General features: G+C 39.9%; 2 protein-coding genes across 3 annotated transcripts; one reads left to right on the top strand and one right to left on the bottom strand.

Moving 5' to 3' along the window:
• Positions 1 to 63: 63 nt before the first annotated feature.
• On the top strand, positions 64 to 4,164 carry chtf8 (CTF8, chromosome transmission fidelity factor 8 homolog (S. cerevisiae)). The gene is made up of 3 exons (XM_005454270.4): positions 64 to 304; positions 1,253 to 1,376; positions 2,671 to 4,164. Exons 1-3 carry the CDS (start codon positions 285 to 287, stop codon positions 2,935 to 2,937), a joined length of 411 nt encoding a protein of 136 aa, XP_005454327.1. The 5' UTR covers positions 64 to 284; the 3' UTR covers positions 2,938 to 4,164.
• Positions 3,919 to 24,662, bottom strand: has3 (hyaluronan synthase 3). 2 transcript variants are annotated; one of them, XM_025909402.1, is made up of 6 exons: positions 24,444 to 24,662; positions 23,210 to 24,250; positions 15,436 to 15,529; positions 14,810 to 15,345; positions 12,852 to 12,953; positions 3,919 to 10,687 (listed from the first exon to the last, which is right to left on the bottom strand). In XM_025909402.1, the coding sequence occupies exons 3-6, from the start codon at positions 15,527 to 15,529 to the stop codon at positions 9,758 to 9,760; spliced, it is 1,662 nt and encodes a 553-aa protein (XP_025765187.1). In that variant the 5' UTR covers positions 23,210 to 24,250; positions 24,444 to 24,662; the 3' UTR covers positions 3,919 to 9,757. The 2 variants fall into 2 exon arrangements, with proteins under 2 accessions (XP_025765187.1, XP_003449238.1); XM_003449190.5 differs by lacking the exon at positions 24,444 to 24,662 and having other exon boundaries at positions 23,210 to 24,414.
• Positions 24,663 to 26,264: the final 1,602 nt, after the last annotated feature.

The raw sequence follows: 26,264 nt of genomic DNA, 5'->3' as shown, positions 1-26,264 counted from the left end.
CATGGATTCTTTGTGGAATGGGAATCTCCCATCATGTGCTGTAGATTACATTCTGGAGTCTTGTTACATCACTTCAGTTCAGTGGGTGGCGGTAATACACCTGGTTGTTGGTGTCCGCCGAACCGCCGAAGAAGAAGACGACGACGAAGAAGAAACGCTCACAGTGGGCGGGAAATACTGTCGGAATACGAACCGAGTAAAGAGTGCTGGTTTGTGAGTGCAGCAGAAGCGCTGCATCGGTAGCAAATTAATTAGTGTTATTGCTAATCGTTATTGACCGGAGGATGGTTCAAATAATGATCAGGTAAGAGTGAAGAGCGAACTTTATCTTTCCATTACGTAGTGCCAAATATATGTTTATGGGGGAAATACTAAAGGCAGGTTCATGCTAATGATCGGAACAAATATAGTGTCATTAGCGACATTTTAATAGGACAATAGAATTTATACTGTAGGATTAAAGCGGGATTTATGGTCCAGCAACACTTCTTACAAAGACTAGACCGTTGAAAGGCTCAATGTTTTGTATGTTAAAAGTAAGAAAAGGCTCATTCTTAAAAACTCAGGACCCGGGTATTCAAGCTCCAGTAAATCCTCCTGTGGTTTTGCCACGATGCTGACAGAGAGGGAGAGAAATGTTAGACATCCCTGTGTAGGCTTGGACAGGTGCATTTATGAGAGGATGAGATGGTTTTTTGTTTTGTTTTGTTTTTTCATTTTAACAAATTTAGGTTTTGGAAATTTATATCAGCAGTATACAGTATTGCTATCATATTATACATGCGGAGACAAAACACTTGTTTTAGCTCAATAAGTTTGTAGGAGAATGAGGGAAGTCAAGGTTTAAGTCTAAAGTTGAATCTATTTCGTACATCTGAGTGGTAGAACTAACAGTGTGAATATTTATATTTTTTCTTTTTAGAATATATTGACACTTGAATGTTTGTTTTTTATAATAAAGTTTTTAGGGGTACCTTTTTATTATAGAAAATTATAATTGTAAAATGTATTGAAATCTTTCACCACAAGGTGGCAGGATTTTATCAGAAAGTTTTGCTTAATTGTCCAGCATTGCCATTATTAAACACAACTTTGAAAGGATGTTGTATTGCTCTTGAAAGATAACTTTTAATCTGATGGGTTTTTTATGTTAATTAAAAACAAACTACATAACATGTGCTCTTTTATCTACCAAATTAAACAGGCTGAGTATGACTGCTTTACATTTGTTGATATGCATCTCCTCTTGCAGAGGCAGCCCGGATGGCAGCAGTCCCCCTGAATGGCTGGTGGTGGAATTACAGGGGGAGATGGTGTCTAGACACAACTCTGGTCTGGCAGGAAATGTGATGGGAGATCTACTGTATACCAGAGAGGTACACAACATGCTGAAAAACACAGTATAGCCCCCCCCAAAAAAGATCATTTATGCATTTACCAAAACCAGCATCATTTCCCTCAATTAGTATTTTAGATGGAGAACAAAAATAATAGCAGTGTTTATAAATCAATTGATCAATTAATTTTATATGAGAATAGCACAATTTCACACAGAAGCAAGTACTGTAGGTAGTAATAAAGCAAGTTTATTTATGAAATGGGACAGTATTGGTACAAAATACAGACTGACATGAAAAGCTCTGTTGCCTCATTTGGAATTCTAGGAATTTGGAGGCAAACCATAATTCAGAAACGTATTCAGTGGCCATGTCAGGTAATCCCAGACTAAGGAAAAAACTAATACCAAATATGTTGGCTTTATAAGTGTAAGAAAATCAAGAAAAAGAAAAACACAAAGTTTTGGAAAATGCAAACCAGAATAGGAAAAACAATGACATTAAAAAACAATAATCATTTCCCTCGGGGTTTTTTTTTCCTTAAAATTTGATGATTTGATTTAAAATTTGCTGTTTTGTTCCCTTTATTGTTTTTTCCAAATTTTTTTTCTTTTCAGTTTTGTTTTGAATTGTCATTGTGTCACCTAAATGCAAGTTTTGGATAATACAAAGATGAATTAAAGAAATTCAAATAGTTTACAGCCTTAGAGCCTAGAAACGTAGGTAAGAGTGTTAACAGAATGTGAAGAAACAGCTGCTATGTCGAAAACATCTGCGTACTTTGATTAATTTAATTCAGTTTCAAAATGCAGTCACATCAGTGCAAAAATGGCTGGTGAGAGAAAATTAGATGCTTAGGATTTTTCCATTCCCAGCATAAACACCACGGTCATACCAGCCACACAGAATCGTAGCTTTCTATGAACTAAACTATGAAAATAGCTTTGAAAGCAGGAAGCATGATGGCACTTGTTGTTCTACAGTACTCTACATGTACATATGTGAAGTCAGCATACTTGATGATAATATCAACATGTGCAGCTGAAGTAACAACAATATTCGCTTCCACTTGTCTCAGTTGGGCTGTGCCTGTGTCTGCACAAGACTGCCATCAACTTGGCACTTAAGCGTCTGTTTTTATGATACCCCTTTTTAGTGCTAAGACAGCAGACTTCCAAAAATAAACCCATGAGTCCTATTGTGTCAGTAAACAACCAAGTCATCAGATCAAAGAAAAAGTGGTACTTAAGTTCCGCTTGTAAATGGTCATCATGTTAGGGGAAAGCTAAGAATCCACTGCCACTGAATTATTATTTTGTTTCCCATCCACCAGGGGGTGCCAGTGCTGATTGTAGGACATCACATTATCTACGGGAAGCAGGTCAAACTGGAGAAACCCTTTGCTGTTCTCACCAAGCACTCGGGCCATTCACAGGGCAGTCACAACAGTAACAACGATGACATAACGCAGGAAGCAATGGAAACAGACCAACAAGGCTCTGCTTCCACATCTTATTCGGTGTCTGCACTCATTAAAACAAAACTGATTTTTAAGATCCGCCCCAAACCTATCATCACTAATGTACCCAAGAAGGTGTAGCAGGACTACATTTCATTGCTGGGACAGAGTCCCTGTCTGACTTGTCTTATTCTAAGAAGTATTTATACTGTGATGGTTTCTGATCTGAATGTTGTTGAAGGCAGTTTTTGGAAAGCAAAATAAGATATCAATGGGTTTGTCACTACCTGACTTTCTGTCCAAATTTAAAGAAAAACAAATGAAAATTCTCATTTCCTTTTAATTATAGGAAAGACGGTATAGGCAGGGCGGACTGATGGACAGGTGAAGCATGTCTGAAGGCAAAAATTACATTTGTTATACATAATAACTGATGCACGGATGCGGTTCCTCACAGCAAGAAGGTTTTCTCTTCCTCCCGCAGGATGAAGGCCTGCAGTCAGTGGGTCTTGTCCTGTCCGTATTTCCTTTCCTGGGTGTACCCCGCCTGTGGTAGCTGGGATAGGCTTTAAACCTGTGACCCTGATAAGGATAAGTGAAAGAGATGTTTGTAACAGCAGTTTTTATGTGCAGTCATGAATATATATATATATTATAAAGAAATACTGGTGCAGACAAAGTTTTTAGGTCCTTTGAACCAGAAATTAGACGTACTCTCACTTTGTGTTTTACTTTTATTTTTGGTAAAATAGATTTAATTAAAATGGATTCATCGAGATAAAAAACAGATGACGCCAATTGTTTTGTGGTTTGAGTTCGCTTTTCCACTCTGGAGGGAAAGGGCACTGCAAATCAATACGCATTTGTTCGGAGTAACTCATTTTTCTGCTAAAGAAACATTTTGATCATTCCAGAGATTTGGGAAATCTGCCAGTGCACACTGAATTTGTTCTAGCATCACATAGTGGCCCAGAGTCTGAGAGCGTTTTGAATAATTCTGAGTGTCTGCTTGTCTCAGATCTAATTGAATCATTGTTCCCATCTTTTGGTGAAGTGTTTTTAATTAAATAGAAACCAAATGTTTACAGGTACATGATGATGTTGTGATTGGACTGGTACTTGGCACACACACACTCTCACAGATGCCGTGGATTTGGGTTCAGTATATTCCCCAAAGATACATGCACACTGGAAGTTACTGAGCTATCTTCTCATCCCTTCTGTGTTTCTTTACTGTCTTTGGATTAATGCAGCAGTTGTAATGTAACAAATTCAAGTGTAGATGATAAAATTGAATGATGTTAAAACTGAATAAATGTGATGTTTGAAACAAATACAGTTTAAAATAAAGGTTTATGGGCAGTTTAAGAGTATGTACATGAATAAATTCAATATGTAATACTGTAATTGTCTAATGTATTTTTGTTTTATCTGGATATTCAATTTAGTTCAGTTTGATTTCAATAGCATCACAACAACAGTTGCCTCAAGGTGCTTTACATTATAAGGTAAAGGCCCTACAATAATATAGAGAAATCCCAACAAACAATCCTCTTGGAGCAAGCATTTGGTGACAGTGTGAAGGAAAAACTCCCTTTTAATAGGAAGAAACTTCTGGCGGAACCAGTTTTAAGGAGGGTTCGCCATCTCCCACAGTCAGTTGGAGGTGATGGGAGAAAGACAGGATAAAAGACTGCAGGTAATGATGGAGGAGGCCTTCAGACAGGTGGGAACGCTGGCATGAGTCAGGGAGAGGTTGAACAGCTTGGTGAGGATCCTTACCAGCTGGCAAGGCTTTGACCACAGTCCTGGGGTGACAGGGCTAATATAAAAGACGCTATAGCGGCATGGCTTTGGATTGCAGGCTGACTACGGGTAGGTCAGCAGGGGGCTGAGAATTAACTGCAGTGTTGAATCTGTTAAAGACTGGCTCTGTCCTCACCACCCTCAGCTCTTCTGCTGTTGGATGGCAGGAATCCAGTGATTGTCTTCAGGCCACTCCACATGCCTCATGCTGTTCTGCTGGAGTATCCACTCCAGCTTTCTCTTGTAATTAGTAAATTGTATTTCCACTGTATATATCAGAAATTTGTAAAGCTTTTATTTTACAGGAAGTGCAGGGAGCAGTGTTTGTTAATTGCCCCTCGGGGATAAATAAAGTCTTCTGATTCTGAAAAAGCAGGGCTGCAACTTTGAAATCATTTGCGTGGAATCCAAGACTGTCCTTCACATGACTCCTTCAGAAAGCTTCATGAGGAACAGGACATAGATGTTATTAATCCCACTTTGGGAAATTCACATTATAGCAGCAAGGAAAAGCGAATTAAAGATATATCAGAAAAAATAAATGAATAAGAAAAAAATTCTGTACAAAAAAGCAAAAAATAAAACCTATAGAAATTTAGAATATTTACAAATATTTATAAAGAGTTAATACACTGAAATTGAGAATTTTCTGTTTCATATGCAAATAAAGTGCAGTAGGATTGATGCTATAAAGAACTGTATAATGTTTTGATCCAGCCTGGAAGGATGAACTTAATTCAAATTTGTGTAGAACCGCTTATCAGAATTCCCAGTTTATGTAATTTATCCCGTTAACTTTTCCCTATTTTTGCTTTATCTGGTTGGCAAGGGATTTTGCAGATTTATTGCGATGTTTCGAGTTCTCCAAACACAGTCTTTGCACCAGAAATTGTGTCTTCCTACCAACTCTTTAATTCAATTCCACTTTTAGTTTTCTCAGCTGGGAAGGCTGTAGTAGAGCATGTCATGTACAAATGGGGAGGTTGGTGGTTCTGTCCCTGGCTGCTCCAAGCTATCTTTGGGCAACATGCTGTGTTCACTCAGTCTGTCTGTCTGTCTTGTATGTCTCTGTATATCTTTGTTTAATGTGTATTTTGCTTTTTCTGTGTCTGTACTGTATGTTAATGGACCAAATAGCAGCGAGAAAGGCAAACATATTGCTGATTGCAGAAAAAGATAAGAAAATACACAAAAAAAAAGACTGAAGAGTGAAGACACTAAACAACGATTCCAAAGTGACTTAACAACAATAGAATTAATTATTAAAACTGAATTTTATCTTTTCAAGTGAACAAACAATACAATGAAAAAACAGACAGAAAATTATTTTAAACGGGGAAAATCCATGTAGTCATTTAAATGAGACATTTTCTGTATCATATGAATAGGATTTTTGTGTCCTAAATAGAAAGCATTTTAATGACTTTCAGCATCCTGTTGATGCCAGAGATGGAAACAGCAGAAGATCAAGAAACAACAGCTGCAAAATGTCAGAGTTGGCCTCCGAACATAAGTTCCTTTAAATGTATGTGTCCTTTTGACCTTTCAAGTTGAAACTTTTACATCTCAAAATAAAGCAATATGAATAAACTTAAATATTCTAAAGTGTCCATTATGCAGATGTTTCTCACACCTAACGTACAGATAAGGTTTTGGAACATATCCTAGAAGAAAACTTTGGTGTTAATCTTTTTGATGGTGTGAACAGACAAAATCAAAATCTAGTGTAAAACGTGTAAATGACCCACATTAACAGAACTGTATCCAGCAGAAAAACACATAGGTATAATATGGCAACTTTTCATTATATAAAAAAAAACTTCTGAATTAAACTACAACACACCAAGAACTGTAAAATAACAATTCTAACAATAACTTGACACTGCTCAGCCACACCAAAATGCAGCCATACCTTCAGAGATGTTTGGATTCTCTTTTCTGGTAAATCATAGTGGATGATAATGCTGTTCGTGATTCATGAGAAACGCGCAAGGTCTAGAAAACTTCCACACCTATCCTGTATACTTCCAAATGCAATCACTGTCTCAATAGGAATAGATTTCAGGTCTGGTTTTGATACAGTACACACTTTAGCATGTATGCAGAAGGGAGGTTCATAGTACTGTCTAAAATGATTATATAACTATAACTTCAAAACATCACTAAACGTGAATACAGCTGTGTCAACATACTGTTGTCTTATAAGATGGTCACTGTTTTTAGATTTTGACAAGAAGACTTTAATACCCCAGTAGAGCAAATGACAGCTGCACCTCGACCACATACTTTGAATCATTAAAGGTATTAATATGGATTTTTTCTCCTCATAGCTGCTGCAAAATCAGTTGTTTCAAAATGTTATCACAACAATGTTCAAGACAGTTGTTTATATTGGCATGCCAACACATTACTGGAAAAACGCCCGTTTGTAGGGTTATCCCCAGGCCAGGAATTTCAGAATTGTAGTGCCATGCTGTAGTGGCAGTTTGCGGCAGTGTAAAATCTGTAGGCCTATTGCTTTAGTCAATTTGCCAGCTTGCTAACTAGCACAAAAGATATTAATGTCTTCAATGCCCCCTTCCCGATTTCCTATGTTTTTGTCTGTTTGTCACACTCAAATGTTTCAGATAATCAAACAAAGTGGAGTAGACCAAAAGATCCTCAAAAGCCAGAGTTGATGTCACGATCCAAGGAAATTCAGGAGCAAATGAGAAACAAAGTATAGAGATCTCTCAGTCTCGAAAAGTTTATAAAGCATTTCTAAAGCTGTGGGACTCCAGCCAACAGTGAGAGCCATTATCCACAAATGGCGAAAACATGGAACAGTTTTGAACCTTCCCAGGAGTGGCCGGCCGAACAAAATTAACCTAAGAGCACATTGATGACTCATCCAGGAGGTCACAAAAGACCCCAGAACAACACCTAAAGAACTGCAGGCCTCACTTGCCTCAGTTAACATCAGTGTTCATGACTCCACCATAAGAAAGAGACTGAAAAAACGGCCTGCATAGCAGAGTTTTAATATGAAAACTCTCTGTGGAGCAAAAGGAACATAAAGGCTCGTCTCAGTTTTACCAGAAAACATCTTGATGATCCTCAAGACTTTTGGGACAATACTCTGTGGACTGATGAGACAAAAGTTAAACTTTTTGGAAGGTGTGTGTCCCATTACATCTGACATAAAAGTAACACAGCATTTCAGAAAAGGAACATCATACCAAGAGTAAAATTTGGTGGTGGTGGTGTGATGGTCTGGGGCTGTTTTGCTGCCTCAGAACCTGAAGACTTGATGTGGTAAATGGAACCATGAATTCTGCCGTCTACCAAAACATCCTGAAGGAGAATGTCCGGCCATCTGTTCATGACCTCAAAGTAAAGCGCACTTGGGTTTTGCAGCAGGATGATCATCCAGCCAGTCCATTTATGAACGGCTGATAAACTAAATCTTGTGGTTCACCCACCTGCTAAATCTCAAGAGCCCTACAGGTACCGGTCAAAGCTAAGAGTGAACTATACTTTTTCATCTACTCTTGGCTACATAACTGAAAGAGAGTTAAACAAATCAGTGTGAAAAAGCATCTTTAGTGGAAGGATTCTTTATCAACACACATGGCTATGTGGCAATGCTAATCAACGAGGTAAACACAGCAGATCTTTTTCAAGCACTAATACAACACGTTATGGTGGTGTTTGGTGATGAATTTAGCAATATGTATCATCTTAGGATCAATGTTTCAAATTATTACAAAAGGTGGCAGTTGGTGCACAATCATGGTAAAACCTTACGAACATTATTTTTGTTACCTTCACAATTTACTGTTTGTTATCTGAGACAATGATCTAAATGGCTTGGAAAGAAAACGACTGGACTTCTTAATTACTTGAAGATGTTTCACATCTTATCTGAGAAGGTTCTTCAGTTCTAAAACTAACTTGATCTTGTGCCTCACAACATGCGCCAAGGTGTGAAAAAAGGTCACTATCAGCAGAGGCTTCGGTTGAAACCATTGTGAGGCCTCGCCTCACCCTATTATCTGACCCACTGAGATCACCTGATGCAAGAGCTAAGTGGAGGGTGAGGCGCCTGGGAAGGGAACTCAGACCTGCATAGTAAGTGGCAGACAGTTGGTGTCATAAGCCATCCCCTCTGTACAAAGATGGTCATTCATCTATGCCCACTGTGAATGAGCAGTGGAACTGAGGAAGCTTCTCAGACGAGAGCCTAAAAGTCTTAAAGAAGCTTAAAGAAGTTCAGACGATTTCTTTCCAAGCTCCTTAGACTATCATCACCTGGACATCTGAGAACCTACACAGACAATTTGAGACAATGTTACTTTACTGAAATTCACACACTACTCTAGTAGATACATAGTATAATGTATATACTATTAAAGTATAAATTGTAAAAATGGAAGTAGCAAAATTAAGACAGAATATTTATGTAATTTTTTTTCATGCACCAACGGTACAGATCTTAGGATGTTACAGAGTATGGATGTTTTTTTAAGTATAACTCACACACTACTGTATTTTCTGTTTATTTCTTAAAGACTCTTCCTACTTCCTACCTCTCTATATTTTTAAATTCATGCTGACTGGCCAGGACAAATTCAGCTCTTCCTCTCTTCCATGTTAAACACATCTTCAGTGGAATTTGTTGGCAGGTTCATATTTCTTTTTTAAATTTGCTTTGTCTCTGTCTGGACTCTACACCTACTGAGCCTCCCTTCTCTTTTCCAAATCAGGTGCTCTGACTAATCTAAGTAAACATCTTAAATATAAAAGTTTCACATGTATTTTTGTAAATGTAAAACACTGTATGACACTTTTCATTACAAAAAAAGTAACCTGTACCCATCAATTACCTGATGTTCTTCGTAGCAAGTATATGGATATTTTATAACATTATGAACTATTCTGCTTGGTTAAGGTTTTCACTGTGAAGCACCATAAAACATGGGATAAATGGAAGAACTGTATGGATCTGTAAGTCCCCACCACTAGAGTCATGCTTCTCAAATTTAAGAATCACAGTTTTGTAGCACCAGCGATGAAGATGTGTGTTCCTTGTTCAATGTTTGTATTTCCAGCAAGGTGAGTAGAGACCTTGCTCGTATCATACTGCAGTGAAACTCAGACAAGCAATATTTCCAGTTTAGGCCTCTTCATATGGCAGATGATACTGTTCTTCCCTCTTATTACACCGTTTGGCTACAATTGCCAAGTACAGTACCACAAGAATAAGCCAGTAGCAGGCGTAGAGTATCGTCCCTGCTATCAATAAGGCTTTCTCAGTCTCACTGAATGGCTCCTGTGTTTCACAGTAAACTGTATATGCCACACCTCCAAGCAGCACCATAGCCCAAACCGTAACTGGCACAGCTCCAATGAAGTTGACCACAATCTTCCTGCGGCCTGATGTGCCCCATCCAGCCTTGTTTATGGTAAGCAAGGCAAATATTTTGGCAGGAAGAAGGCTGGACATGTAGAGAAGTGAGTAAAGTGACATGAAGATCATGACCAGACTGCCACGCAAAAAACAGGCGTAGGTCGCCTTCACCATCCCAACCAACTGGACTGTCAATAAGAAGAGCAGGATATTCCACAGCCGTCCACGATAGAAGAGATGGATGACTGTAGCAACCAAGAAGAAAGGGAAGAAGCCAGTGACCATGGATTCATAAGTCATCCAGAGGCTGTGTTTATGGAACCACAAGGCATTGTAGAGCCATTCACGAAAGTAAGACTTGCTCCATCGAGTCTGCTGGTTGAGCCAACGCAGATACTGGGTTGGTGTCTCAGTCTGACACTGTGATCGAGCTGTGAATTTTGTCTTGTACCCAAAGCTAAGCACCCGATTGGTGAGGTGGCGGTCATCTCCGAAGCTGCACTTGGAGCCTAAAAAGGTCTGGTGGTACCATGGTTCCAAGAAGTGCTGTAGCAAGGAGTTCCTGTACATCCCGAGAGGGCCACTGATACACTGGACACAGCCAAAGTAGGACTGGCACGCACGCTCAATGTTGAAGGCCATCCAGTAGCGCACACTGCTTAAGAAGGAGATCCATGAGTCGTACTTGTTGAGTATCTGGAAGATAGGAAAGTGCATAAGAATATATTAAAGACTGAAAGAAAGGAACGGTCAGGTTTCATTGGATCCTAACAGTTACTGAAAACTAAGATTTTTCCATCAACTTTTCCTTTTTTTTCAGGTTCAGGGAACATTGTCTTGAAACTGTCCAAGGAGCCTTCACCTTTTTTTGTTCCAGATATAAATAGAATAAAATAGACACATTTTCAGAACATAGATGACGTTTCAAATGAAGTCTTATACATTTCTGCACTGTAGTTTTTTCTGTGGGGATTTTACATTTGAGTATTTCAAATGTGCAAAAATATGCATGCTTAGCCCACTTTTCTGAGTTAGATACAGCTCATTTCTGTATCTAACTCATTACATTTCTAATTAATCTATCTAACTCATTAAACTCCTTTACATTAATTAATGTAAAACTTGATGTAATTCAAGGTTGTGGCTGTAGCTGGACTAGTTATGCTCCCTGCTCTGTTTCTCATGTCTCTCTTTGCATGATTTTGGCTGTCAGCAATATACGAGCTTAACCAGCTATAGGTAGGCTGCATGTCTGTTCACTTGATTCTATCGGCTTAAATAATTAGCGTTATGACAGCTTACCAACACTTTTGTTTATAGTGTGACTGGCTATTAATTTCCAGTCATTGTGGAGCTTCAATATAACTAATTTGCGACACAGCGTCCTTTCACTCTGGTGAGTAGCTTTGGAGACAGTATGCTTGTTAGTTAGATATACACTAATATGATTTTTATTTTTAGGGTTCTGTTTCCAGCTGACGCCTTCTGACATTGCAGCCATACTATATATGGATATATAGCCTGCATTGGCCACACTTGACGTGGCCTGTGGTCTTGCCTGTAACGGTTGCTTTAAGCAGTTATGTCTGTGAGGGTTTCCCCAGATTATTATGCCTACAGTGTTTTGCTTCTGATGATTCGCCTAAGTGTAGCTCACTGAACTGTCTACTTGTAAAGTTGCCTGACTTGAGCAGCAGCTAGTGTGGGACTTCAGAGTTGTCTATGGGCTTGGGCTGCCAGAGGAAGTGCAGACCTGCCATTCCCTTTACGGAGAGATTGTTGAGCAATGTGGGTGTAACTGGCATTACAGTGTCCTTAGTGTCCTTATTTGAGGCCTGACTGAGCACTTTGGTTTTTGAGTGTCCATAGCTGTCAAGTTCAGCTTTTGTGAATACTAATTGTCTTGTTCAATCCTCTTAGTTGCTGGAATTGGCTACAGAAACATGAGCCAGTAACAGTGGGGGTTCCCCCTTTGGCATTTCCTTTATTGTACAGCACTTTGGATGTGAAGTTGATCTTTAGAGCTCTTCTTTTTATCTCCTTTTCGTTATCCCCCAGCTACTGGTAAGTCTGTTCCAGCCTCTCTTGCTTTTTATTTATTGATTGATTGACTCATTTTTTAGCACACCATGAGACCAATTTGCATTTCAGGTAGAGCCTTCAAGCTTCACAATATGGCCATAGTCTTCTGACAACAAGGCAAAACACCAGGACAGGACTGGCATCTGGCACTTGCTAGGCTAGCTATAATTTCAGTTTTTGGTTGAAGTGCCCTGAACTTTTCTTTGTGAATGATGGCCACTGTTGTGTTAATAGCCACGTAAAGGACAAAGAAAATGGATTATCTGTCTCTGAATGATTTAACAAGGCCTTGTCTTGCAGTGAATCCATCCGGCAGTTAGTTGTAGGGCTGCTTGCCAAATCACAATATCTCCTGTTTTTACATGTGTTCAATGTAAAATGATAACTGTACGACTGAGAAGGATTTAGAGTTGTCTATGGCATTGGAAATGCCATAGACAATTTAAAGTACACTAGAAGACAAAGTGACAATCTGTGTCAAAGGGCAGCCCTGGCGGAGTCCAACACCCACCGCTAAGGAGCCAGTTGAGGCGGTTTGGGCATAAGCGAGCATATTAGCATTCTGCAGTTTGCCCTGTACTTTGATGCAAAAATGAACTGCATACTCACAGACCCAGCGTAATAAAGTAGATAAAAGCCATTTTGATCCATAAAGGGTTTTAAAAACCCCAAAACTTCCATATTCTGTAACTCTGATATTTAGGAGTTTAATCAATAACAAGAGAGGAAATTCAAGTTGACTTTCTCATTTCACTTTTCCTCTGCAGTGCTGTTTTACCTGCACGTCTCCACCAACCCCTCCCACCATTGGATCTTCCTCCAGGATCTTGAGCATTTCTATGGTACATGCTGGGTCTAAAACTGTGTCTGAATCACACACCTGGGAAAAAAAAGATGACATAAAAAACAAAAGGTGAGGCCTAGTGGGGGTTTAAACACAGGCTCAGACAATTACAACCAGCAGTCTAAGTCTAAGCCCAGGTGTTGCCAAACACAGGCTGGTATTGATTGTAAAATCCAGGAGAAAAATGAGAGGCTGCTGACAAACATCCCAGCTGGTTCTCTGTAATTTAAATGCACCTGGGTCAGCTGTGGACATGACCTTTGCCCTCAGCAAGGACAAAGGCGTGCAACAGTTGGCTATGAAGAAGGAACTACATCTCCAACATTAACCCACAGGTTTGGATGCAGACCCGAAAAGTCTTTCCATGAGCAGTTAAACAACACCAACAACAGCTTCAACAGTCTTGCTTGACTATTACTTGTGTAAAGTAGTTAGGATTTCATGCTTGGTTTACATTACATTGCAAGCCCTTCACTAATGGTGAAGGATTTCATTCTTCTAATAAACAGATGGTTCATTTTTACTATGAAAAAAGTCACAAGTAATGTTACTGCCATGTTAAATACAAAAGAGGTCATTTTGGGGTGTGCAGGATTTTATACTGCTGACAACACATTTCACAGAGTTAGTAAGAAAAGTCGTGCGTTATAATTGGTGCTGACAAATTAGCATCTACAAAATTGGTATTCCTAACAGCCTCAGCTGCAATACTACAGCTACAATAATTAAGCATGAATTAAATGTTAGCATGATCAATTAATATACTAAAATTACTCAAATTGAGAGCTGCCAGCTATTTGGAGTAGACTACTGGAAGTAGAGAATTCAAATTAGTTTGGGGCCCTTGTATAAAGGGGGGGGGGGGGTCTGGGTGTGGGTAAACAGGAAGGAAGGGGGCTATAAAACATAGTTTGTAACCTGGTCTGGTCCTATTTTTAAAATAATGTAGTTTTATTTGACAGAAGGATCAATTTAAATCAGGGTTTATGTGAAGTTTTTAAAAAAGGACTGGACTGAATCTGCCATTAGGATCTAGTGTGCAGTCGGGCTCTGAGCAAAAGTCTACTGTGCAATTAGGAGGTGGCCAACGTGCTGAAATCCCAGAGGATCCAGAGAAGAAGAGAGTTCTATTCCAAGGATCTGGTATGGAAACTCATGTTCCACTAACACAAGGCCTATTAAGGTACATGAAAACTCTCTTAGGAAGATGTAAGATTACGATTATTAAGATGTGTGATTGACATCTTGTTCCTCTGAGTGACCACCTTTTCCTGTATGAAACCAGGCTGAAATTCTGACTGTGGTATCCTTGGGCTCTGGACTGCAGGTCAGAATTACACTGTCAGCCCACTAGTAGGCTTTGAAATAAAAATAAATCTTGTGTACCCTATTTCACTGTGAGTGTGGTTTTTCTACTGGTCACACAGAACTTATGTGCTTCTTGCACTAAGGCAGTATTTTGCCCAGTTTTTAACATTAGTGTGTTAGCATTAGCATGTAGTTCAGAAGAAACAGCTGGCACAGGTAGACATAAGTGCAGGTTTTAAATGGCATCTGTTACAAACCAAACATGGTTCTCTGGCATTTAAAAATGGATGTATTGGAGAGCAACTTGGGGTTAGTATCTGGCACGCATGCTGGACAGCCAGGGATTGAACTTCCGATCTTCTGATTAGTGGATGGCCTGCTGTACCTCCTGAGCTACAGCCACCCCGTTTTACATTACATTGGTTAGTAGCTAAGTGGTCAGAATGACTATACAAACTATACAGATCATAATAAGTGGTCAGGATGAATATTCAGATTATATATCAGATCAGCCTAAATTGTTCAAATGAATTTTTTGCCATTGCAAATGTACGTATATGTGATGGTGTCTGTGTAGCCCTTACCTGCACGTAATCCACACTGTCCCCCAGCGCTTTGAAGGCAGTGTACATCACCTCCCTTTTACCTCCCCACTCCTGCATAATGCAAGAATAGCGGTAACCTCTGACCATCCTTGACACCTGTGCCATCTCGTCCATGTGCGCTGTGCTTTTCCCCTCACCTCCACTACCGTCCCTGTGAAAGTTCCCCTTCCACACCATGCTGCCAGCCTGGTCCGCTCCTCCCATCACTTCATGGAAAATGTCCATCATGTAGCGGTCCTCAGGTCTATTTCCATCCACAACCAGCACCACCTTCAAGCCTGGAAAAGAGATTCGGCAGATGCTGTGCAGGCACTTCCTTAGGTAGTCTGGGTCCTCTTGATAAGCTGCGATGCAGAGGGCCACGGAACGACGGAGGTGTTGCGGTCGGGCAGGACTCCTCATCCGCCGATGCTCCAAGAATGCAAAGAGGCTCTGGAGAAAGAGGTGGAGGGAGAGGAAGGCACCATATAGGCCAAAGGACAGGTGGTGCTGCTCAGTGTGGATAAACTGGTAGCCTTCACAATGAAGAAGGGAAAAAAAAATCAGTAAATATGATCACACATTTTAATTATCATATACTTTTTGTGTTTGTGATTGAAATGAACCTGTAACATAGGCCAACAGAATGGTGAAGAGGACCACCGCAGCAAAAAGGGTGGTGACCACAATGTTCAGCGCATTCCTGTAGCAAGAGGGCATCTGAAGATGGAGCAGGTAGTGAGGCAGAGGGGTCCACAACAGATGTCAACATGAGAACCAGGGAGTGAGTGGAGATGGGTTTAGGAAAAGAGGGAACAATTTGTGGAGGGAAGAAGAGGTCAAGAAAAGAGAAAAAAAACTCACGTGTGTAATCTTAATTGGCTGTCATATGGAAGTAATGAAACAAGAAATGCTTTGAAAAAGCACAAACTTTATTCTGAGAGTCACTCAGACTCAACATGAATTTATACAAGCAGAATTGCCATTTTCTTTGTGTGTTTTTCAAAATAGTTGAGCGCTTTGAGGCAACTGTTGCTGTGATTTGGCGCCATATAGATAAAATGCAACTGAACTGAATTGAGCTACGCACGTCTGAGAAACAGCAAAAACTACTAAAACAACTAAATCGCCCATTCTGCCATTAGAACCTCTGGTGCTCCTTTCTTCCAACTCTCCAGGTTAGGGTTAGGGTTAACTTACTGCACAGGAGAGACTGGTGTATTCTTTACATTATTACATTCAGCTCTGTTGGACAAGCAGATTTATACACTTTTTTGAATGGATTTACAGATTTACATCATGGCATCATGCATTCTGCCCGCAGACTACATCAGGAGAATCTGTCTTATCGGCGCTCCTGACCGAAAGGAAAATTTAGGAAATAGAGGTGTTGGATCACATGACATCACAAAACATTTATATTCTTAATCACTGTTTTCATGAGTCATTTAGTCATTTACACAACAATTTAGTGTTTCTACTAGCTCTAATTCGTCTGAAATATCTCCTCTCTCCTTTTCACTTTGGCATTTCTTTCCCCTTGTGCTCAGTGTGCTTACAGTAGTCTGAATCATGAAAAAAATCAACATATGAAGAAATATAGAAAAAGACTAAACAGATTCAAACTACAAATTAAAGCAATTGAAGTCAATTAGATAGAAATGATATAAACCACTGCAGCACAGTACCTTTAATACCTACAGCATGCTCTAATTGCTGTAATAAAATATCGTCAACAGTATCGAACGCTGCACTGAGGTATAACAGGACAAGCACAGAGATGAGTCCACTGTCAGAGGCCATAAGAAGATCATTTGTAACCTTCACTAAAGCTGTTTCTGTGCTGTGATGAGCTCTGAAACCTGACTGAAACTCTTCAAATAAATCATTCCTCTGCAGATGATAAGCTGGAAGTTTTAAAACTACTCTTTCAATAATAAAATGAAGGTTGGAGATTAGCTAAGACAGCTATGTCAAGTGATGGCTTTTATATTGAACCCTTAAACTTAATTACAGCACTTTCAGAAAGACATTTACTCTGATAAAATGTTTCCCCATTGCTGTATAATCCATTATTGTAAATTTAAATGTTATTAGGAAATGGTCAGACAAAAGATGGTTTTTGGGGAATACTGTTAAATGTTCTGTCAAGAGATGTACTCTAAGACACTTCTTCAGGTGAGAATCAGAGAGGAGAAACACACAGCTTTACTTGCATGCAAGGGCAGCCACAGAGCACTCACACTTGGAGACTCGCGCTCTGCCACTGCCCTGGTCTTTATTTATACACAAGAAGAGTAATACAACAGTGAATACGTTTGTTTAGTGGAATGTTGATGTGTGAGCATGTGCGGATATATGTGTGTGTGTGTGTGTGTGTGTGTGTGTGGCGTGTGTGCGTGTGCCAGGAGAGGCTCCTCTACCTGGTACAAAGTGAAACTGCTTATTAAGCTCTTATCTAGCAGGTACTGCTCCTTCCCTGTGACCCTCCTTGATAACGGGTCACAGTGAACGAAAACAGTCTGAGTTATAAAGAGGTCATCATGCAGTATTCTATCATATGCAAACTTATTTTATTAAAAGATTATACTGACTACAATTTTCTATTGACATGTTCAGTTTCTATGTCATATGTCAGAACAAGATCTAAGTGGGATTAAAGTAGTGTGTGGACTCTTTCACATTTTGTGAGAAGCCAACTGAGTCGAGTCTAGTTTAATCTATCATTTTCAGTATTTACACAAATGTTAAAATCACCCGCAACAATTATTTTATCTGAACTGAGCACTAAATGAGATAAAAAGCCCAAGAAACCAGATAGAAACTCTTAATAAGGATCAGGCAGAACAGCTTTTTGAGTTTTCCAATTAGAGTGGACAAGGTTGTGTTTATGGTTAACAAGCTGGAATGGGAGATTCTTGCTACTCTGCACCTTTGGCCTGTGCTTCGAGGATTCTGACAGTTAGTTTATCACGAGGACGTTGATTTATTTCAACTAATATATTCATCCTGCTGTAACCAGGTAAATCAATATGTTAGCCAATTATTAAATTGTTTACTAACAGGGACTCAGGGGAGGGAGACTAATTGTTTAATAATCCACATTTAACAGTTTTACTCTTTGATGTACTTGTGGATATTATATTGTTCTTTCTTTTTATTTTTAATATTTTTAAATACTACTGCTACTGCCCATCACCCCTCCCTGGGTATGGGCCGCCAAAGGTAGCTCTCCAGAGATTTCTGTCCTGTCTGTTTGGTAGCAGACACAGTCTGGGGGGGGTGCAGGCATGAAGGAAAGAGAGAAACTGTAGAGAGGCGTGTAAGACTGCAGCTCTGCTTCCTCGTCCCAACTCTGGATAGTCACGTTTTAGAGGGGGTTCATAAATTTGTCCAGATTTCTAGAAATGAGAGCTGCTCCAGCAGGGATGGATGCCATCTCTTCTAATAAGACCAGATTTTCCCCAAAACGTTTCCCAATTATCTATAAAGCCCATTGTGTGTGACAGAATGCCAGTCACACACACTCTCTCTCACACTCACCTTTTGACTAGTTGTTTCTGTACACATTAGCACATGCTTTTTTTCTACAAAAACTAAATATGCAAGAATGATGATGGCTGAATGATGGCTGAATGATCCAAATGCTAAATGCAATGCTAAAAAAAAATGCAAATGTTAAAATGCCAGAAAATCTATTCAGGTTCTGGTGATGCAGATAGAGATGCACTAGAAAACGTGTTCCAACTGTAAAAATTGCCAATAGACTACAATTGCAATATTACAACTATTTTGCAACCTACTGACTCTACCAATGTTTACAATAAAGCAGTTGGTATCCACAGCATTGGTCTTTAACCCTTTCACACATAGTGGTCACTACAGTGAACAGCTATTCAAAGGCTGTTTTCTTGTATTTGTGTCAGTGTTGATGGTATACTTGCACATAAACCACTACATTAGACACTGATGTGTCACTCCATACCAAATTCATAAGTCAAAACACATGTTTTCCACCTAAGTGGACATGTAAAAAACTCTTTGAAAAGTACATGTTTGAAAAAATGAAGTTCAAAAATCTTTTTTTTATGCCTAAAGATGAATAAAAATCCTGACTGAGGTTGTCGTAATTCATGCATGAAATGGTTAAAGAAGAGTAACAGGCGCCAGGAAGGAAGTATGCTGAGCTTTGGGGAACAGAACCACTGGTAGCTCTAGCAACTAATGGTAGTGAAATCCATATGATGAATGGATAGAGACAGAGTTTTTTTGGACTGTCACCTTGAGAACAGGGTTCTAGTTTAAATTCTGGGATCTGGTGATCCCAGTGTTGCAGATTTGAGTGGGTAAATGGAGCAAGCGGCAGCAAAGATCAGGCAACATTTGAAAAATAATCCAAATCTTCTCACTGTCAGTAAATACTGCTAAATCAGTGCTTAAACTATTGTGACACCTGACCCAAGCCAAAGTCTGGGCAACGTCCTGGCAGAGAAGACATGACATCAGGATCAGTAGGACCAATTTCCTTAAAGCCGCATATACAGATAGATGAAGTTATTATCCACCTTTGCCCCCAGCCATAAGCCACCTCAGTGGGACCTTCCAGATAAATTAGACCCATCTCAGTAAAGACAAGCACGTCATGCATTTGTTTATGATGATTAATATGTTGGATGCAGCTGCACTTTAGACAGGTACATCACTGAAGACCTACATATCAGTCTCAAAACCTCTGAAGTGAAAGACTATCTTTAAGATCTGCTGAACTATGAGTGGATTTCAGAGTCCCGGTCACCCGACTCATCCCCAGTTGCCCGTATTAGAAAAAAGTCAGGTGAACTGAGTTTGTGCTGAGATTACAGAGGACTCAACGGGACGTCAGTGCCAGAGAGGCCCAGAATTTAAACATTTCCAGAATTCAAGATAAGATAGATTCCCTTCACGGCAGCTTCTGGTTTTCTGTTCTTGATCAGGGCAAAGCATATCATCAGGGGTTCCTGGACCCTAAAAGTTGCCCCCTCACAGCCTTCATCACACCTTGGGGCTTGTGGCAGGAGAACTGCATACTTATGCCTTAGTTGAGCCTCAGCAGAGTTTCAGTAGAGCATGGAGGACTGCTTAAGAGGGCTTCAGGATGTAATCTGTCAGCTGTATTTGGAAGACAACCTAGTCCACTCTCCTTCATTTGATACTCATGTTGAACACATCAGATACCAAAAACACGGTGGCAAACTCAGATCACAGAAGTGTGATGTCTTCAAGAAGAAACTGGATTTCCTCAGTCAGATGGTGCTAGAAAAAGGACATACTGAGGACCCAGCTGAAATAGCTCCTGTCCAAGCTCTCAGAGAATGCAAAGAGATGTGGACCATTTCGTAATGCATGCTGACCCTCACCCCTGTCCGCCCCACCCTGAGCCTGGTTCTGCTGGAGGTTTCTTCCTGTTAAAAGGGAGTTTTTCCTTCCAACTGTCACAAAAGCACTGGTTCAAAGGGGGTCATATGATCTGTTTTCTTTGTATTATCATCGGGTCTTTACCTCACAAAATAAAGAACCTTGTGGCAACTGTTATTGTGTTTCGGCGCTATATAAATTAAGTTTAATTCAATTGAAATTATTTGAATTTATCTAAAGAAGCAGATTGGAAAGAGTCACTGCCAAACATAGTGCCTGCCTACAACTACACTTGGAAGGAGGCTACTGGGTTTTCCCCATACTATTTGTTGTTTGGCCACACTCCTCGGCTTTCTGTAGATGTCTTGTTCAACTTGCCTTCACAGGAGCAGCAAGCCAGCTACGAGAAGTATGTGACAAAATGGCACTCTCAAATGAAGGAGGCTTATGAGATTGCACCTATTATAGCTCAAAAAGAAGCTTGGCAATCTCAAAGAGAGAAGTCCAGACAAGCTTTGGTCATACTGGGGGGATGCAGTGTATGTGGTAGTGAGTCAAAAAGCCCTGACATCCCAGTTTATGAGTTCAAACCACAAAAGGGAGGAAAGAGTGACATGATACACAGGAACCTGTTCCATCAATGTACCAGCCTGCCTGTGGAAAAACCATACAGATGGGAACAAAACAAAAAAAGAGACAAGCCTGAGACAAAAGGAGGAAGAAGTTCAACAACGTATTAATTTAAGATGGGAGCTATTTGCCCCCAGGGACTGTGAGGTCTTGATGGACTGAAGATATACATACAAGGTGTGAGAGACAGTAATAAGAAACTGATGCAGACTGAAGACACTAAGATGAACAGAAGTGCATTAATATGCAAACAAAGATAAGTGTGGTAGAGTGTATTGTTGGATGAATATTGAGTCTGGTTACAGGAGAAAATTCATACTAATGTGATGAACTTGTTTAATGATCTTGACAGGAAAAATAATGTATACCTGGCAAAGACACCTGATGATTAACTGCTACTGTGGGTTTTATTTGGTGAACGTAACACAGTGTGGAAAATGTTTTATCGAACAGTTAATGTTTACAACCATAACTGTTACTCAGGGACAGGCACTAGGAGTGAAAAGAAATGTAATGAAAAAGAAAACATGTTAACAGAGTTTTATTATCAAATAGGTCAGGGTGTGGCACCCCACATATTTTAAGCATTAATAACAAGTTTCAAAATTTTTCTTGAAGTTGTTTTAATATGTTTGTTGTGTAGTGTAAAACAAAAAGAAAAAGAAATTTGCTGGTTTCAGTGAATGTTATAAAACAAACTTTGTTACAGATGAGCCTTTTTTATTGTCTATTAGTAACCCTGATTGCTAAATTGTAATGGTAGCCAATAGTAACACAGAACTGCTATTGTGTTGTACTTATGGGAAGTTTTGTTCATTGTAAAAAATAATCATGTGCTCATCAATTGCCTCAGAGAATTCATCAATAACCAACGCGTCATGGTGGCGCTGTGTGGCAGACAGGATGAGGACCCAAACAGAGGACTCAAAACAAAGGAGTGAACTAAAGGAGGCAGCTTTATTGCTGAAATAACGATATTTAAACATAGAAGCACTAATAACCAAAAACTCAAAAACAGAAGTAAACAGCTAGGGAGAACAACGAAGAATAAACTGGGGTACCAAGGAACACACAGGAAAACACACAGCACATGGGACGACACAACAATAAGCAAAGGAACACAGAGGACTTAAATACACAGAGGATAACAGGAGGGAACACAGCCGGACGTAATCAGACACAATGTGACAGGAAGGAAGCAAAACTAAATACACTGAACACGCAACAAGGGACTATCAAAATAAAGCAGGAAACACACACAACTCAGATTCAAGACACCCAAGCTTAACACGGTGACTAGGGAGACACGAGTAAATTAACACGGGGACTGACTATACACAGGAGAAGATAAACACTGAGTGAGGGAGAACTAAGACCATTATGAACCTAAGAATCACAATAATTATTAAAAAACAAACAGCATTATGTCCCAAACTACAAAACACAAAACACCAAGAGCCCTGACACAACGCTGTGAATTTGTTGTGCCTAAAATACTCTGAAATGTTCATCTTTGACATCTGTCTCAAGTCAATTAAAGCTTGCTAATGTGCTACTGTTAGAGCTACCATCATATAACAGAGCACACCAAATAAGGTTGTAGCAAAGAACGATTAATTTCATATTTTTAATAGGAAGAATATTTTGATTCTTGCATGAAAGTTCCACAGTCTTAGGCATTTTAGTTTTACTTAAGTTCTTACTGTATGCAATGAGACTCTCTAATAATGGCAGGCATTGTGCAAAAAGGACCAGCACATTAGGGCGGTCCAGCACAGCAGTGATGCTGTGGAAAATCAAACAGTACAAGGTTTTTCATTGGAGACACCAGAAGCTTCAAATAGGTACTCTTTGGCTATTTTTTCAGATAGTTGCTGTCTTCTTCCACACAGGGAAAAATGTGGCATATGCCAGGAGCTAACACAAGGACACAATAACAATGTTATGTTCAGACTGATTCATATTGATTTTTTAGTTTTCAGTGTAATTTTAAAGCAGAACAAGCTAAGCAATTCAAGCTAAGTAAACTCACTGACAGTGCAGGGCAGAAAAAGAAATCTCTACCATACACTGCAAACATTCACCACACATGCCTGAACACTATCCTACAATGTTACTATTGATTAATCCAGTTTTTCTAACTTTTCATTCAGTTTTTGTCTCTCTTCAACCTTTTTCTTTATACTGTCATTTAGTTAATCTTTATAACTACATACCAAATCTGAAGAGGTATCCAAAACTGAAACCTAATCATAGTCTATTTAATGAGCTTTTGTAAGATAAACCCACATTTTAGTGTAGTTATGTTACAGAAATAAGAAATGACTGTTTTTTTTCTATCCTGAGGGCAAGTGAAAAACATTTTAAAGACCTTACCTTCCTGAACCAGTGCCCCCTCTGTATTTTCCAGTTTTCAGTCTGTCAAGCCAGGACATCCAGCCCTCTCCTCTCCTCTGCACACAACTTTCCTTGTTCTCTCCCCCTCCTTCCTCCAGCTCACACTACATCTTTATTCCAGCTTGCTTGCTTAATTCACATCCAAAAATACACCAGGCAGCTTTGACCACCACACTCCAACCGACGCGCCTGTAAGCCACCCTCCTCCTTCTCCTTCGATCTTCCAGGAGTTTCCCAGGGGATGAAGTCCCCAAGCTGAGATGTGATCAGAGGTGCTCAGCCAGCAGCTGACGTTGGTGCAGTCTCTGTCGGTGTTAAGCAGCAGTTATTCTGCCGTCTGCGTGTGTTGCTCTCCATCCCATGGACATGGTCAGAGCAAAGTGAAGATGCCTGAGATTCAAAGCAAGAGGCTCCGTCTCTGCCTTAGTTTTGACATCTTCTTTGTCAGGGGATTTCTCTAGCTTCTCTTCTCTCTTCTGCAGTCTCTGCTCATTTTGCACCTACTGTTTTCAGCAGAGCTGAAAGCGTCCTCCTTTATCACTCTGTCCAATCTGGTCGACTGAGAGCCCAACACTGCTGAGCGGCTCCTTCACCACCTGCTCCCCTCCCCTCCCTGGGCATCCTAACCAGCACCCGATCTCTCTGCAATGCAGCCAGCAGTCTTTAACAAGTCTGGGTGCTCCTTTCACTTCTCTACCTTACTCAAAGCAGCCCTTATGGGCTTATTTATCTTCCCTCCCTCTCTTTTCCTCTCCTCTTCGAGGCTGAGTTGCTGACACGCTTATACCTGGACAAACTGCAGCATGCACTGGAGAATCGATAGATGGCTGGCAAAGCACAGCGATCTAAACACAGCCATCTGAACACATTTCACTATCCATACCAGGTAACAGAATACACTTAACTTGTACACTTTATCTTTCTCTATGACACATAGTGAGATGTAGTAGTTATTGTAATAGAAGTCGCATGACTTTAGCCAGGGGCGCCGTAAGGCGAGAAAAGTGATGACGAGGGGCTCTAGAAAACAGTAAAACGGTCAATTAGTCGTTTCTTTTAAAAGAAAATTATTAACCTATCACCATAAAATAATGTCTGATTCACAAGGATACTTGTAAACTTGATTATTTTATAGCATTAGTTTTGTTTTGCTTTTGGCAACAAAAAATAAAATCCAATCAGCCTCTGACCCCGCCTCCCCCCTCCTTCTTACACGATTTGGTTTGGTCCAGGTGCACGCGCTCCGGACTGATGCTGAGCGGTAAGACTGGAGGATGGCTCTGTGAAAAGTTCAAAGTATGAGATTCAAAAAACAAAAGAGAGACAGGTGGAAATTAAACTCATAGAGAAGTCCACATGAAGGAAACTACTTGACTTTCCATACACTAAATAACTTATGGGACAACTTAGTGCCGGTGTTCTGGGAATCCATCCTACCTGAGAAACCGTCCTACCCGTTGTTTCTGCGCATGCGCACAACACGAAGTTAAGTGACAAACAGACAAACCCAGGCTCAGGCTTAGCTGTCCCACTCCCATCTCCCCATACCCACACTCCTGACACTGAACCAGCCCCACTGTGTCTAATTGTGTCTAATTCGAGGAGGTTCCTTGGGAAATTAATTCTATTCCACACACTATTCATTGTGTAATAACAATCCATTATTACAAAAGTATAATCCACATAAACAGAGAAGTGTGTATTTGCTCTACATATATTTTGCACACTGCTTGTGACTGTTGCAGGTGATGAGATCTTTCAGTAAGCTAAATCAGATTAAAACCTATTTGAGTTCCACAAGGTCTCAGGACAGAGATATGTTTTAGTTGGCTATAGTAACATATAATATAACCCTGCACACTGTCTCGCCCGTCCCACTGCTGTCCAAGCGCTTGCTCATAGGGGGTCATATGATTGTTGGGGTTTTCTGTTTTCTTTCTATCATTGTAGAGTCTTTACCTTACAATATAAAGCACCTTGATGCAACTGTTGTTGTGATTTGGTGCTATATAAATAAAATTGAACTGAGTTGAACTGCCATTATTTTTATTCAGTTACAACATTTCAGTACTTGACGAAGGTCTCAAAGACCAAAACGTTGTAACTGAATACACAGAAAGGTAAGCAGGGGCAGTGTGCAGAGATTACGTTATATGTTTCTCTACAAAGCCTTTTTCCTCACCACTTACTATTTTCTTTAAGTGTCTTTTAGACCCCATTTTTACAAGACTGCTCAGAGACTTAATTAATGCTTCAATCTTAAATATGCTCAGCCTATCTCTATAATCGGCTGTGTACCACAGGCTTTCAAGCTGGAGCTAGTTAAACTGTTACTGAAAATGTCATTACTTTACTTAAAGGTCTTAGCTAATTACAGGCCATTCGCCAACCTTCCTTTTATCTCAAAAATCCTTGAAAGAGTAGTTGTCAAACAACTAACAGATCATCTGCAGAGGAATGGTTTATTTGAAGAGTTTCAGTCAGGTTTCAGAGCTCATCACAGCACAGAAACAGCTTCAGTGAAGGTTACAAATGATCTTCTTATGGCCTCTGACAGTGGACTCATCTCCTTCAATTGAACAAATATGTAGGACTGCTTTCTTCCATTTGCCTAATATCTCTAAAATTAGTAACATCCTGTCTCAGAGTGACGCTAAAAAACTAGTTCATGCATTTATTACTTCCAGGCTGAACTACTTAATTCATTATTATCAGGATGTCCTAAAAACTCGCTGAAAAGCCTTCAGCTAATCCAAAATGCTGCAGCAAGAGTACTGACAGGGACTAGAAAGAGAGAGCATATTTCTCCTGTTTTGGCTTCCCTTCATTGGCTTCCTGTTAGATCCAGAATTGAATTCAAAATCCTGCTCCTCACATACAAGGTCTTAAATAATCAGGCCCCATCTTATCTTGATGACCTTGTAGTACCGTATCACCCGATTAGAGCACTTTGCTCTCACACTGCAGGCTTACTTGTGGTTCCTAGAGTATTTAAGAGGAGAATGCGAGGCAGAGCCTTCAGCTTTCAGGCCCC

The sequence above is a fragment of the Oreochromis niloticus genome, linkage group LG7 (genome assembly GCF_001858045.2).
Source record: "Oreochromis niloticus isolate F11D_XX linkage group LG7, O_niloticus_UMD_NMBU, whole genome shotgun sequence".
Taxonomy (NCBI): Eukaryota; Metazoa; Chordata; class Actinopteri; order Cichliformes; family Cichlidae; genus Oreochromis; species Oreochromis niloticus.
This window is presented reverse-complemented; position numbering and strand designations above follow the sequence as displayed.